Source organism: Cololabis saira, chromosome 4, assembly GCF_033807715.1.
Source record: "Cololabis saira isolate AMF1-May2022 chromosome 4, fColSai1.1, whole genome shotgun sequence".
Lineage (NCBI taxonomy): Eukaryota > Metazoa > Chordata > Actinopteri > Beloniformes > Belonidae > Cololabis > Cololabis saira.
In genome coordinates this window covers 50,852,628-50,867,441 of record NC_084590.1, presented here as the reverse complement: position 1 = coordinate 50,867,441, position 14,814 = coordinate 50,852,628, and the positions used below count along the sequence as shown (strand labels likewise).

At 44.1% G+C, this 14,814-nt stretch overlaps 1 protein-coding gene and 2 non-coding genes across 3 annotated transcripts; 2 read left to right on the top strand and 1 right to left on the bottom strand.

The window, feature by feature from the left end:
- Positions 1-1,029: 1,029 nt before the first annotated feature.
- Positions 1,030-3,769, top strand: LOC133442155 (uncharacterized). Its single transcript, XM_061720111.1, has 5 exons — positions 1,030-1,098; positions 1,863-2,131; positions 2,563-2,639; positions 2,819-3,055; positions 3,465-3,769. Exons 2-5 carry the CDS (start codon positions 1,879-1,881, stop codon positions 3,693-3,695), a joined length of 798 nt encoding a protein of 265 aa, XP_061576095.1. The 5' UTR covers positions 1,030-1,098; positions 1,863-1,878; the 3' UTR covers positions 3,696-3,769.
- A 6,882-nt stretch (positions 3,770-10,651) lies between these two features.
- On the bottom strand, positions 10,652-10,724 carry trnat-cgu (transfer RNA threonine (anticodon CGU)). Its single transcript has one exon. It is a non-coding gene; the product is annotated as a tRNA-Thr (tRNA).
- A 1,844-nt stretch (positions 10,725-12,568) lies between these two features.
- On the top strand, positions 12,569-12,642 carry trnat-agu (transfer RNA threonine (anticodon AGU)). The gene has a single exon. It is a non-coding gene; the product is annotated as a tRNA-Thr (tRNA).
- Positions 12,643-14,814: the final 2,172 nt, after the last annotated feature.

The following is a 14,814-nucleotide window of genomic DNA, read 5'->3' as shown; positions in this document are numbered from 1 at the left end:
TTTTAAATGTCTGTTGACATATCGGGGTCATTTTATGATTCGTTTTATTATTCCTCTTACATACAGCTCCTTTAATTTTCTTTGTTATTATCTGTGTAGGGGCTCAACTGGATGCATATTTTGACTGGAGGTTTTGTTGTTTTATTTCCTTGTCAGGAAATAAATGGAGATTGCCTCCAAAAGAGTCCTGCTGGTCTGAGTCCCGCCTGTTAAAAAAACACAACGCACACCACTAAAGATCGCACCGGTTACACTTATACATACCCAATTTTCTTTTTTTTTTTAGGGAGGGTGAGTGGTGACATCCGCTGCTAATCCAAGACGCGAGAACACACGTGGAAGCGAACACCGAGCACTGGAAATCTGCAAAAAACCAAACAGACACGAGAACAGGCAGAGACACGAGCAGCAACTGTCCCGGGACCCAATCACAGCTAGGCTAGGCTATGCTAGGCTAGGCTAGGCTAGAATTTTTCATTTGTTTGTTTATTTTTTCCCCATTCTTCTTTTATTTATTTATTTTTATTTGATTTGATTTATTTTATTTTTGAACATGTAAAAAAAAAAAAAAATTATAATCATTTATTTATTTTCTTTCTTTAATAATACAATCTCAATGTAATAGGTTTGATTGTTCTCTCAATCTGATGTACTTATAATAATATTGTTCTTGTTAAACAAAGTAAAAAAAAAAAACCCCGGTAGAAAGGTAACAAAAACTCCTGCCACCAGCCTGTTTACTCAAAATAAAATATGTATCTCTGACTAAACTCCTGGAAACTTGTTTCCACCAGAAATGATATAGTTAAGGAATATGTTTTTGTTGTGTTTTTTTCAATCAAACTTTATTTATAAAGCACTTTTCATTTAAATAGTTAAAACAGGGCCCAACCCCCACATACACATCATCATAATAATGTAATGATATTCATTGTAATAATTGTTCTTGGTTTTTTTTGTGTGTGTTGGGGAGGGTTGTTCTTGTCGACCGGAAAACTCGTCATCCTGCTTACACAACGTTCAGTTGCCCAGGTGAATCAGCTCTAAACCACTTCTGCCTCCACACCGACGTTCTCCGCCACCAACCCAGTTTAACCGGTAAGTTGTTTTTAAAGTTAAATCACCCTGAGGGGATTAAAACACTTTTGTATTAAATATTATCTAACTGGAGTTGATAAAGTGTTTTATTCTGGCTCCGATCAAGGAAAGTTCCAGATCCTGACTTTCCAACCTTTTACTCCACTATCCCTTTCTTTTTAAGTTTTTAAAGTTTCCTATCCAGTGCTTTACCTGACTTATGTTATGAGGAAACTCTAAAAGCTGTGGATGGCTTTTGTAACTTTGGATATTGGGTGGATTCTTTCCATCGTGGCCGAGCCGTTCCACTGCTCTGCATCCAGCCTCGTGGCTGCAGCACAAGAACTTAGTCCAACATCAGGAAAGAAAAAGTGCTTTCTTCAAATGATTAACAAAAGGCTAGATGGCGTCTTTCAGGAGCTTTGTGACTTCAAGTCAAGTCTTCAACACACCCATGTGGATGACTTAAAATCTCTGACCGACAACTTGTGAATCCAGTGTAAAGGACTGAATGATGACATTAATTCAGCTGTTGATTATTTGGAAAATCAACCTCGACAAAACGACTTCATTTTTTAAGGAATCCAGGAGTCGGACCGGCGTCTCTGGTCTGACCTGTTTACCTGGATACAGCCGGAGCCGCCAAAACTTCCCCTTTCTAAATAAAAGCTCGGCAATAAGATCAGTTTACAACTTATTTAAACGTGTTAAACTATCATTTTGACCTCTTAGTAGCCTAGTTTTTTTCCATGTTATAAATCTTTATAATCATGCTCGTTTATCAGTTGTGTAAAAGGTTTGATGGAGGACGTGATGGAGTGGGAGGTGACGGAGCAGGACGTGGTGGAGCGGGAGGTGATGGAGCTGGGCGTGATGGACCGGGCCAGGGTGGACCAGGTGGAGTTCCGGAGCCGGGGCCAGAGTAACAAAGAGTACTGGTTCAAATGGAGGAGGAACCGGATCACGGCCTCTGTGGCTCATTACATCGCTCGCTCCCGCTTTGCCAACGGGAGGAGCAGAGCCCCGCCTGCCTCGTACCTGGCTCTAATCACAGGTAGGCCACGCCCCCAGCCACCGGTAGGCCACGCCCCCAACCACCGGTAGGCCACGCCCCCAGTCACAGGTAGGCCACGCCCCCAGTCACAGGTAGGCCACGCCCCCACACCTGAGGGTTCTGAACCGGCTGTTCTGGTCCACCATGACACCTCAGATCAGGTAAAACTACAATAAATACGGAGCCACGCCCCCGTGTGATGTCACAGGTGTTTCTGGGTCTTTTGTTCTCTGGTTGATACAAAACTGAGTCCAGGACCAGTCTAGCAGGGAGCAAAACCCCATGGGTCTCTGGAAAGCGCCTAGAGACAACTTTTGTTGTATTAGATGCTATACAAATTGAATTGAATTGAATGAGTGGGGAGGGTCCAGTCTAGAACCCGGACCAGGAGCCAGTTGAGTGTTGATGTAACACCTGTCTGACTCCTACAGGTGAGGGGCCCGGAGTCAAGACCAGAGCCATGACCTGGGGCATCGATAATGAGGCCAGGGCCATCCGCCAGTACAAGGTGAGAGTCTAGACCCCCGTAGTGGTCTCAGGGGCTCCGCCCTCAGAGGGTCATTGATGACATCACTGATGACATCACCACTGACCTCGCTGATGCTGTAACTGATGACATCACTGCTGATGTCACTGATGTTGTCACTGATTACCTCACCGCTGACGTCACTGCCCTTTCCCCATTAGCTGGAGACGGCGATGCTGGGCCGGAAGGTCTGGGTCCAGAAATGTGGACTCTTCATCGACCCCCAGAATCCCTGGTTGGGTGCCAGTCCCGACGGCATCGTGATGAACAGACGCAGAGGCCAGCGGCTGCGCGTCCTGGAGGTCTATTGTCCCTACAAGCATCGCCACAGTTCGGTGGCGGACGCCTGCAGGGTCAACCGCGACTTCTGCCTGGAGATCCAGAAAGGATCAGGACGGGTAGGTCCACCCGTCCTGGTCCCATGGTCCCTCTGAAGTCCCTCTGGTTTCCCTCTAATGTCCATCCGCAATATCTGCCAATCTGCCAGTCTACCTCACAACACTCCACCTGCTTTTTTTGCACTGTATCTTCCACTGTGATTATACATTTTTACATATTTTATATATATGTTTTGTATTTTTTATATATTTTTTATTTCTGACTCTTCAGTCTTTTTACCCCTCCCCTGCATGTGTGTGCTAAGTGTACTGCTGACAACAAAAATAAGTTTCCCCACTGAGGGAGAAAATAAAGGATATCTTATCTTATCTTACTGTCCCTCTAGTGTCCGGTGTCCCTCTAACGTCACTTTTCCCTCAAACGTCGCCTGTCCCTCTAACGCCGCTTGTCCTCTTGTCCCCCGTCCAGCCCGTCTACCGCCTGAAGCCGAAGCACCGCTACTTCACGCAGGTGCAGGTCCAGATGGCGGTGACGGGGCTGCCGCAGGCCGACTTCGTCGTCTTCACACTGAAGGAGACCGTCATCGTCCAGGTGGACTTTGACGCCGAGTGGTGGGAGGAGACGCTGCCCAAGCTGGACCGGTTCTACCGGGAAGCCGTCTTGCAGAAGGGGCTGCGGCCCAAGATGCAGGATCCGTAGAACCGGCACCGGAGTTCTGCTGCGCGTAGTGTTCTGAGCATCTATTAACCACTGTGTTCTGTGATGACGTCAGTAGAGGGCGCCAGAGCACCAGGTTTAAGACGCAGGCAATAAAGTTGGTGAAACCGACATAAAGCGTTCTGTTTATTTCAACAATTAGCTGTCAATATCCAAGAATAATACACTGCTCATCTCAGGGCGGGCCCTACGGGCGGTCATGTGACCAGCCACCCCGGGGTGCTACCTGGGTGTGTGTGTGTGTGGTGGGGGGGGGGCGTTTTGGTGCTTCAACGGGACGTCGGTACAGTCACCAAACTGGTTGGGGGGAAGTTCTTGTGAGGACAACTTGATCCAAATTGGCCAGAATTTGGTTCTGGTTAAACGTGTGAACTGAAACTAAGAGTTTGCGTCCGTTCTCCTGCACCACCAACTGCAACGTCACTCGCGTAGTACGCGAGGAGAGCGCGTCGTACCGGCGGTGACCGATAGGGGGCAGTAAGCAGAGCAACAGTTGGTAAAGTGATTAAATATCTAGTAGTAGCGGTAGCAGATTAGAACAATGAACAAGTTTACATGACAACATTGGATGAAGAGGAGATTCTAACATTGGTTTGGTTGCGATCTCTGCAAAGGAAACGGCACCAGCGACCTCCGTGTTGTCGCTTGTGGCCAGCTGGTATCAGACCTGGACCAGCTGGTACCAGGACCAGCTGGTACCAGCTGGTCCTGGTACCAGCTGGTATCAGACCAGGACCAGCTGGTACCAGACCAGGACCAGCTGGTACCAGACCTGGACCAGCTGGTACCAGCTGGTCCTGGTACCAGCTGGTACCAGGACCAGCTGGTACCAGGACCAGCTGGGAACAGCTGGTCCTGGTACCAGCTGGTATCAGACCTGGACCAGCTGGTACCAGGACCAGCTGGTACCAGCTCTGGACCAGGACCAGGACCAGCTGGTACCAGACCTGGACCAGCTGGTACCAGGACCAGCTGGTACCAGACCAGGACCAGCTGGTACCAGACCTGGACCAGCTGGTATCAGACCAGGACCAGCTGGTACCAGACCGGGACCAGCTGGTATCAGGACCAGCTGGTACCAGACCGGGACCAGCCGGTACCAGACCAGGACCAGCTGGTACCAGGACCAGCTGGTATCAGACATGGACCAGCTGGTACCAGGACCAGCTGGTATCAGACCAGGACCAGCTGGTACCAGGACCAGCTGGTATCAGACCGGGACCAGCTGGTATCTGACCGGGACCAGCTGGTATCTGACCGGGACCAGCTGGTACCAGGACCAGCTGGTATCAGACCAGGACCAGCTGGTATCAGACCAGGACCAGCTGGTATCAGACCAGGACCAGCTGGTATCAGACAAGGACCAGCTGGTACCAGGACCAGCTGGTATCAGACCGGGACCAGCTGGTATCAGACTGGGACCAGCTGGTATCAGACCGGGAGCAGCGCCACTCGCGGGCAGAGCCAGAACTGCAGGTTGCCTACGAGTTCATGGTCTTCTGGAGAACGTGCATGTCAACACGTGAAACGAACGCAGGATACGCGTAGTGCTGGGCGGTATACCGGTTCATACCGAATACCGGTGTTTATTTTTCTTATGATATGAATTTTTCATATACCGTAATACCGGTGAGTAGCGCACACAACGTTGGGAACACCGCGCGGCGCGGCGGAACGTAGCGCCGCTTGACACTGTTTTTGTGGGGACCGTTTAGCGAGTGAGCAGTGAGCAGAGCCGGCAGGGAAAAGTCAACAGTGCCGCGTGTCCGCGTGTAACCTAAATCTACCATGGCCTCAGCGTTAGGGCTCGGCCAAGTGAGGCTTTATAAATATATGGGCTTTATAAATGTATTAAATATATGAGCGCGGAGTCGGCGAGGAGCCGGGCGCACAGTGAGTCGCGCTGTGAAGCATGATTTATGGTTCCGTGTTAAATCGACGCAGAGCTTTCGCCGTAGGGTACGCCGTAGGTTGCGTAACCCACGGCGTAGGGCCTGCGTTGGTGTAACGCGGAACCATAAATCAGCCTTAAACCACACCTGCAGCCCGTCAGCTCATGAGGATGAGAGGTTAAAACAGCGCGAGTTGTTCATTGGTGGTTTGTTTTGTTAACTCTGAGCTTTATTGGTTTGTTTGTTAGCTTGCTGGTGTTTTTTTTTCTCTCTGGGATTTTTGAGTTATTTATGAAGAAGTTCTGAGTTCCGTGTGAGCAGTATTCGAGTTGAGGGGGAATGAGGGAAATAAAAACGGTCCAAATCATCCCCCCTGTAAAACTGCCATCCCTCCTTTCCATCCCTTATGTCATTTCATCAATGAATGTGGTTTTACTGCTATTTCAACATTTAGAGTCATCACCAGAAAAATAACACCAGAAAAATAACTTATTTGACCATTTTCACCTGTTTCAAGTGAATTTTCACTTTACTGCAGCAATTCCTTTCCAAATCCTTAGAAAATGTGGTTAACACCCAGTTGTGCATGAAAAAAAAAAAAAAACGTGATATACCGTGAAACCGATATAATTTTTAAAAATACCGTGAAATAAATTTTTGGTCATACCGCCCAGCACTAGATACGCGTGCAGCTCTAGTTAGGGCCCGAGCACTGACAGTGCCAAGGCCCTATTGTATCTGTAGGAATTTTTTTTTTCCTCATTTTTATTTTTATTTTTCCGACGAAATGGGCCTTCCCCCTACCGTACCATTTCATGGTTTGCATTAATGGGCGTGGCCTAACGGCTCAACAGCGCCCCCTAGAATACTATTCTCTGCCATAAGTTTTGAATGGTTTGACATAGAGAGTTGTGGATGGTGTCATCGGACTCGGTATTGAGTCCTTGACCTTCATTGGTGCAAATTAGCCCCGCCCTTTCATCTGATTGGTCGATATCTGATAGTCTCTATTTTCTGCTATAACTTTTGAATGGTTTTATTTATTTATTTATTTATTTATTGGATCCCCATTAGTCCTCATAAATATGAAGACTATTCTTCCTGGGGTCCACATTACATCAAACAATTAATCAACAATACAGCATTTATACAAAGAATTACGTGGATCAATAAACCTGAAAATATAACATCAATTTTCAGCGCATATGAACATTAAAGCAGCACAACGTAACTTTCAGCTTTTGTTGAGTTTGGCGGCTCCTTTGGACAAAAAGCGGTAGTGCTTTACCAGAAAGAACACTACGTTTCCCATGAGCACCAGCGCGTACTGCCGGAAAACTCCTGTCCCCGTCACTGCATTTGTTTTGATGAGAGAAGACGGGACGGGCTTTCAAAACTACTTTCCTGTTTTTAGCGGCCGTTTGCAGGATGGATAGTGAAGAGGTAATGTATCTATTTTTGGTTAAACAATATAATATGACGATGTTGGAAATCACTAAGTTCAAATTGGTACGCTCTGCACCTTTTTCCTGTCACGTTTTTTAGAGGGACTTCGTCATAAATTAGTAGTCCAACATACTTACTGACAAAATAAAAAAATACTTTATAACCTGTGAATAACTGAATGTCATGCAGACCAGCCCTGAGACAATTTTACAGTCTCAGGAAAAATAGTAGAAATGTTCTATACATTTTCTTTGCATTGCATTATTTCCTCTAGTGCTGTAATTCTATTCAATTGTATTATTATTTTATAAAGCTTCCTCATTGCGAATTACACAATTTTATGATCACTATTATTTTTCTGTCTGTCGTTGATATTGTCAGTAATTTTAGAATTACCAAAACCCAAGACGAATATGTGAAAACATTTTAATTTTGATTCTTATTGATCATAGAACTCTACATTTACATTTGTATCATAACAATTCTGTCTCATGTTTTATCAGGAATCTGCTGTTCGTGAGAACACCTCTACCTCTGCATCATCAGAGTTTGAACCCCCACAAAGACAGAACCGACACGCAGCATATATATCATATATATATGCATATATATACATATCGCCAGTTTGTGCTCTGGCAGCATGATGTTTGGAAAATAAGAGACACCTTTCCAGACCTAATGGGACAGTACAGTGGTTTCAGGGCTCCCCGTCTTCTCTAGAATGGAACCTTTATGAGGATTACTGCAAATATTTTGATATTGGTTTTTTTGTTCCATTTTTTCCTGTACAGTTGTTTTTGTGTGTTTAAAATAAAGACATTTGTGCAAAACAAGACAGACTTTTATTTACACACTTTTCAGAAAATAGAAACATTCTTGAACTTTGTTATTTGCATAGTGACAGCAGTTATCCTATAAATTATTATAAACAATAAGTAATCTGTATCACAGTAGCAGTAATGAACAACTGTATGACAGGATAAATTACTGTGAATAAAGTAAACAAGTGTAAATAGAGTAGTAGAAAAATAAACTAAAAATAATGAACTGATAATAAAAACTGAAGTATGAAACAGTGTAAGAAGTTACTGTAAATAAATACAATGACTATATTAGCAGTAGCATCTTGTGTCCATCCATGTTTCGTGCTGGGAGAGTCCGCGTGCGATTCACTGCTGGAGTGTAGGAGAACCTTCCCTGATGATTCACTGCTGGAGTGTAGGAGAACCTTCCCTGATGATTCACTGCTGGAGTGTAGGAGAACCTTCCCTGATGATTCACTGCTGGAGTGTAGGAGAACCTTCCCTGATGATTCACTGCTGGAGTAGGAGAACCTTCCCTGATGATTCACTGCTGGAGTAGGAGAACCTTCCCTGATGATTCACTGCTGGAGTAGGAGAACCTTCCCTGATGATTCACTGCTGGAGTAGGAGAACCTTCCCTGATGATTCACTGCTGGAGTGTAGGAGAACCTTCCCTGATGATTCACTGCTGGAGTGTAGGAGAACCTTCCCTGATGATTCACTGCTGGAGTAGGAGAACCTTCCCTGATGATTCACTGCTGGAGTAGGAGAACCTTCCCTGATGATTCACTGCTGGAGTGTAGGAGAACCTTCCCTGATGATTCATGTTGGAGTGCAGGAGAACCTTCCCTGATGATTCACTGCTGGAGTAGGAGAACCTTCCCTGATGATTCACTGCTGGAGTGTAGGAGAACCTTCCCTGATGATTCACTGCTGGAGTAGGAGAACCTTCCCTGATGATTCACTGCTGGAGTAGGAGAACCTTCCCTGATGATTCACTGCTGGAGTGTAGGAGAACCTTCCCTGATGATTCACTGCTGGAGTAGGAGAACCTTCCCTGATGATTCACTGCTGGAGTAGGAGAACCTTCCCTGATGATTCACTGCTGGAGTAGGAGAACCTTCCCTGATGATTCACTGCTGGAGTAGGAGAACCTTCCCTGATGATTCACTGCTGGAGTAGGAGAACCTTCCCTGATGATTCACTGCTGGAGTAGGAGAACCTTCCCTGATGATTCACTGCTGGAGTGTAGGAGAACCTTCCCTGATGATTCACTGCTGGAGTAGGAGAACCTTCCCTGATGATTCACTGCTGGAGTGTAGGAGAACCTTCCCTGCATGAGGATGTGATTCTGGAAGTTTTCCAGATCTGATGTAGTCCTGCAGAGTGTGAGAATAAAGATACAAAAACATTATGTCTTTCTGATAATTACTGACCTATAAATCATTCAACATATTTTGTTGATCACAAGAATTTTTTTCTTTTTTGAAGTCACTGTAATTACACAGACAGTAAAAGCAAGTAATGTATAGCTATAGAAAAATTAGATAAATGTATATATTTATACACTCACAAGATAAAACGACACATTATAAACACCATATAAGGTTTCTTTTACTACTCTTGTTATTATTTTAATATAATTCCAACAAAGTAGATTTCTTTTATATGCTTATATGGTGTTTATATTGTATTCTTTTTATCTGGGAGTGTATACTTTGCCTATATATTTCATTTTCCTGGCTATATTTTACTATATCTACAAATGTGTTGCTTTTACCATCAGTGTATAAATATCTGTATATACAGACCTGCAGAGTCAAAAGGTTTACATAGATATTACACTTACACCAGCTGTAGTAGTTTCAGGATCATTGTTTTTGTAAAACACACTGACATAGGTGTTGACAAAAGTGCATACCTGAAGGTGATGAACATCTTTACATCCTTCAACCATCTCGTCCAAGACGACGGCTACAAGGGCTTGTAGCGAGTGAACGCCGGGCCAATGTTTATTCTCCACCGGGCATTTAGCTTGTTACTCTCCCGCTTTCTTTTTTTCGCCTCCTCCGCTCCGTTAAAACTTTTATTTTCTTCGTTTTTTTCGCTGCTTCGGCCATGATACCAGCTCCTCGTTTAGCTCAACACCAGCTTCTGCTGAGCTCAGCCTCTGCGCTCCAAGCCCCGCCCATTTTTGTCTCGACTACGAATCGGGAAGGAGGGGGAAGTGACGTATGTGCCGTAAAGCAGTCAAAGCCGTAAAAATGTGTAGTTTTCTAGTGTGGCAGGGTTCCTACCATGCTCCTCAAAGTTACATAGTGCCAGTGAAGGCGATACAGACCCCTCAGACCATGACAGAGGTGTCATTAAACCTGAATCACAATGATGATGATGAAATATTATATTAAGCTGGAAAAGTTACGTAGTGTCCCTTTAAAGGTCGGATCAAGTGTATTTTTCTAATTTCCCAGTTAACTCTTGTTTGGTTTATTCCAGGTTCAGACACATCTCTGGTTCTTCAGTTGTTCCTGTCTGACAGATTCAGATGTTTAGTTTTTATGTCATAAATCAGAAGAGGAACTTTAAGAAGAAACAAAGTGTTAGTGGACTCAAGCAGTGAAGAAGAACTCGGTTCCATATGAAGGGAAGATAGACTGGAAAGCAGCAGTTGGACACATTCGGATGGCAGATAATCAAGACAGTTTCAGAAGAGAAGACTTGATTCAAACATGTAGAAGAGTCTTTGGTTTGAAACTTAACATGAGTTCCATCCTTACTTTTGTGTTCATGAGTTTAAAGGCTCTGCTGGGATTTGAACCCAGGATCTCCTGTTTACGAGACAGGCGCTTTGACCACTAAGCCACAGGGCCTTCGATTAAAGAAGCAGGTATGTAGAGACATATGGCGCTTTTACACTAGTACCTACTCAGCGCGCCTCTACTCTTCCCGCCCCCGTTTTGAGTTTTTAAACTACGGTCCGAGGCGGGTTGAGGCATACAGAGTAGATACTTTTTCTGTATCTATTCAGCCAGTCTGTGATCAATTATACAAATTATATCAATTATATTTAAGTCCGTGTTATGACTTTAACGCTTTGCTGTTCTTCACTCGTGCCACATGGTGTGGCACTCCTCCAATTATTTTTGACCAAATGTGTATTTCTTTACGTGGTGTGTCTGACAGTCAGTTACTCCCCAAGTGTGACCTCCCTTAAAAAGTTATCTTAAAGGTATTGTGACATGAAAAACACATTTTTCTTGATTTTTTGTGTTTTGTTGGGTGTCTTGACATCAATTACACCCAAAAAACAACGAACTTTTAACATTCAGTGTATTGTGTGCTTTCTGGGATTTTCCGCATAACTATGCATAAACGGCGCACCTGGTTTGGTGGCGGATCGTTACGTAACGATCCGCTAAATCACCGCCCCCTCCACCCAGCTCCCTGCCTCCTCTCCTCTCCAGCGCACCATAAAGGCTGATTTATGGTTCCGCGTTACACCGACGCAGAACCTACGGCGTAGGGTTACGCGGCGACGCGCACCGTATGCTGAACCCTACGGCGTAGGCTCTGCGTCGATTTAACGCGGAACCATAAATCAGGCTTAACACAGAGCTGTTAGAGCCTCTTCTGTTCTCATCACCGGGAGGACAACTGCAAAGAAGACCCGCGGCCACTGACTGGACTTAAGATAAGGGGACACTTTATTTACATGCCTTTATTTTTGTGATTGTTTTCGGTGGACTGCTTCTCCGTGCTCCTTTTCCGTGCATGCTTCGCCTGTCGCTCCCGGCTTAACTCTCCGACGCCGCTGTTAGAAGTCCGTGACTGTGACCAGAGGACTCGACTTCCAGTCGAGTCCTCTGGTCACACGGACTTCATCCCCGGGCTGTAGTCGCCCTGTCTGGGCTGTGTTTGTGGTTCGCTTTGCGCGCGTGTGTGTGTGGAGACTGCAGAAGCGTGTAGCAGGAGGAGGAGGAGGAGGTTTGGAGGAGGAGCGGCGCAATGATTGACAGGAAAGGGGGAAAAGGACCCGTTTTTCACGGCGCAAAAAAACACTGTAATAAAAAAAATAAAAAAAAGCCAGGAATGGAGTACTAAAGTGAATTTTTTCTTGTTACACTCTTTTAGACACATTTGAGGGATGTTGGCCAAGACTTTTAATAGTGTTAAAAGCATGTTAAAAATGATGTCACAATACCTTTAAAAAAAAGTCTTCCATGATGCCTATCACTTCTGAGAGCTTCTGCTATGAAAGGCTTGTCTGGTATGATGGCTGAGCTGTTGAAGGTGCTTTGTTCAGGTGGTAGCATGTCTTAGGTTGGTTTATCTCTCTTGTTCAAGGTGCTGTGTTCAGGTGGTAGTATATCTTAGGTTGGATTATCTCTCTTGTTCAAGGTGCTGTGTTCAGGTGGTAGTATGTCTTAGGTTGGTTTATCACTCTTAACTTCAGGAGATTTAGGGGAACATATTTTGGTGTATAAAAGCGGGTTTTACTACTTTATAGTTAGAAACTGTAAAATGATAGTTTGTGTATCCAAATCTACTCAAAGTGGATTTTACTACATCCTGACATGAGTGGAACATGATGTACAACACTTTATTTAGTTTTTTTTTTTTGGGGGGGGGGGTTATGCAACGTTAGTATGTGAGGCCCCGGTTGTGTTTGGTGAGAGAAATCACCATGGAGACGAGGTAAGTGAGAGGTTACAGAGGCCCTGTGGCTTAGTTGGTCAAAGCACCTGTCTAGTAAACAGGAGATCCTGGGTTCAAATCCCAGCAGAGCCTCTAAACTCAACTGTCTTTGGATGAGAGAAAGATTAGAGATGTCTCATTCATCATATGGCGTGTCTGTAACCAACAACCATGCCACATTCCAAGTCACTTAGACCACTGTACTTCCCCATCCTGATGCTGGTTTGAACCCCAGCAGATTCTCCTGACCATGTCTACAGGCCTAAATGCATTGAGTTGCTGCCATGGGATTGGCTGGTTAGAAATTTTAATGGAATAAACAACACAAACATATTCATGATGTCATTTTAGGACTAAATGACTGCTTCAATTCATTCAATTGCACTCATATAGTTTACATACTTAGTTAATAAAGTTTTATACTTGTATGCTCTGCAAAGCGATTTAATCCATTTCATATTCACCCCTTCACACTCTTTCATTGTAGACACTCTGGTCTGTTTTACGTTGATTCCTAATAAAGACGCAAAATCAAGTATCTCAAGGTTGTTACACAATACTTAAATACAAAACAATACAAAACAATACAAAACTGCTACTCAGCTATTACCTGAGTAGCTCAGTTATTACCTGAGTAACTCAGCTATTACCTGAGTAACTCGGCTATTACCTGAGTAACTCAGCTAACCTGAGTAACTCAGCTATTACCTGAGTAACTCAACTATTACCTGAGTAACTCAGCTATTACCTGAGTAACTCAACTATTACCTGAGTAACTCAACTATTACCTGAGTAACTCAACTATTACCTGAGTAACTCGGCTAACCTGAGTAACTCGGCTAAGATGAGTAACTCAGTTATTACCTGAGTAACTCAGTTATTACCGGAGTAGCTCAGCTATTACCTGAGTAACTCAGCTAACCTGAGTAACTCAGTTTTTACCTGAGTAACTCAGCTATTACCTGAGTAACTCAGCTATTACCTGAGTAACTGGTGGAGCATCAGACTTTTAATCTGAGGGTTCACGTCCCTGTTCTGGTGGATTATCTGATAACTAATTTTTCTGACTGTTAAGAAACAACCCAGTCTTTTCAATGTTCATCTCATATTATAAGTATAGTATAATTAGTATTGAGATTAACTTTTGTTATTGACCAAATACTTATTTTCCACTATAATTTGCAAATATATTCCTTAAAAATCAGACAATGTGATTTTCTGTTTTTTGTCATTCTGTCTCTGTGATGAAAATTACAGGTCTCTTTTATCTTTTCAAGTGGGAGAATTTGCACAACTGGGGCCTCATTTACAACGAGTGCGTGGATTTCAACGTTGGTCCGTGCGTGGAATTCTTGCTTACGCAAAAAAAATTTCAGATGTTGAAAACTGTGCATTCGCCCAAATCCACGCACGTTTCTCTGAACATCACAATCAACGTGGAGTCGAGTGCACATGCAGTTCTGAGAAGAGTTGTGGGTTTATTATGTTTGTAAAGTTTTGTAAATGTTAATATTTAGCGTTAGTGCATCATTACAATCTTTTTTTTTCTTCTTGTTTGTAATTTAAGAACCGACACCAGAACTTAAGTTGGTGGGACGAAAAACAGCTCCTTGTTCCGTTTTACTGTCACGCGTATGATCTACTAGCGGGCAGAGCTGCCTGGGAGATTTGCGAGGCCCTGTGCGAAATGGCTGGGGGGGGCGCTCGCGAAATTTTGGGGTTTTTCGGGTCGGATCGGGTGTCTATATGCGCAATTTTAACTCTCCAATGATCAAAATACTGCATACCTTCCCCTGCCTCATCATCATCTCTTGCCTCGATGCGGGGCCCCACGGCTGCTTGAGACCCGGTCAGATCAGTGATTTTTGTAACAAATTTATCAAACGAGCCTTTCAGAGAGGCATTAAACTCTTCTATTTTCTTTAGTTTTTTTCTTTTTTCATCCCCTGATGGAAATTTCCTGAATCCGTCTCGTTCTCTCGACATTGTGTGACAGTTTGTTCCAACTCCACCGTCTGGATCAGAGCAGCTTGTGTCTGCGCTTGGTCTGATCAGTTGTACTGAACAACAGACACATATATTTATTGATATGCACAGACTAGTACACGTTTAGGTCTATAATGGAACGTGACTGTTGATTATTTATAAGGGAAAAAATAAAATTTTATTTTTTATTATTATTTTTTATTTTTATTAAAAAAAACAAAAAAAAACGCCCATAGCGCAAGGCCCCGTGCTGGTCTTAGTCCTGGACCAGCAGATCCA

Bases quoted from the DNA above. Each gene is read 5' to 3' on its own strand.
- LOC133442155 (XM_061720111.1), top strand. From the start codon at position 1,879: ATGGAGGACGTGATGGAGTGGGAGGTGACGGAGCAGGACGTGGTGGAG. The intron at 2,640-2,818 runs GTGAGAGTCTAG...TTTCCCCATTAG, and splicing joins GGGCCATCCGCCAGTACAAG to CTGGAGACGGCGATGCTGGG. The intron at 3,056-3,464 runs GTAGGTCCACCC...TCCCCCGTCCAG, and splicing joins TCCAGAAAGGATCAGGACGG to CCCGTCTACCGCCTGAAGCC.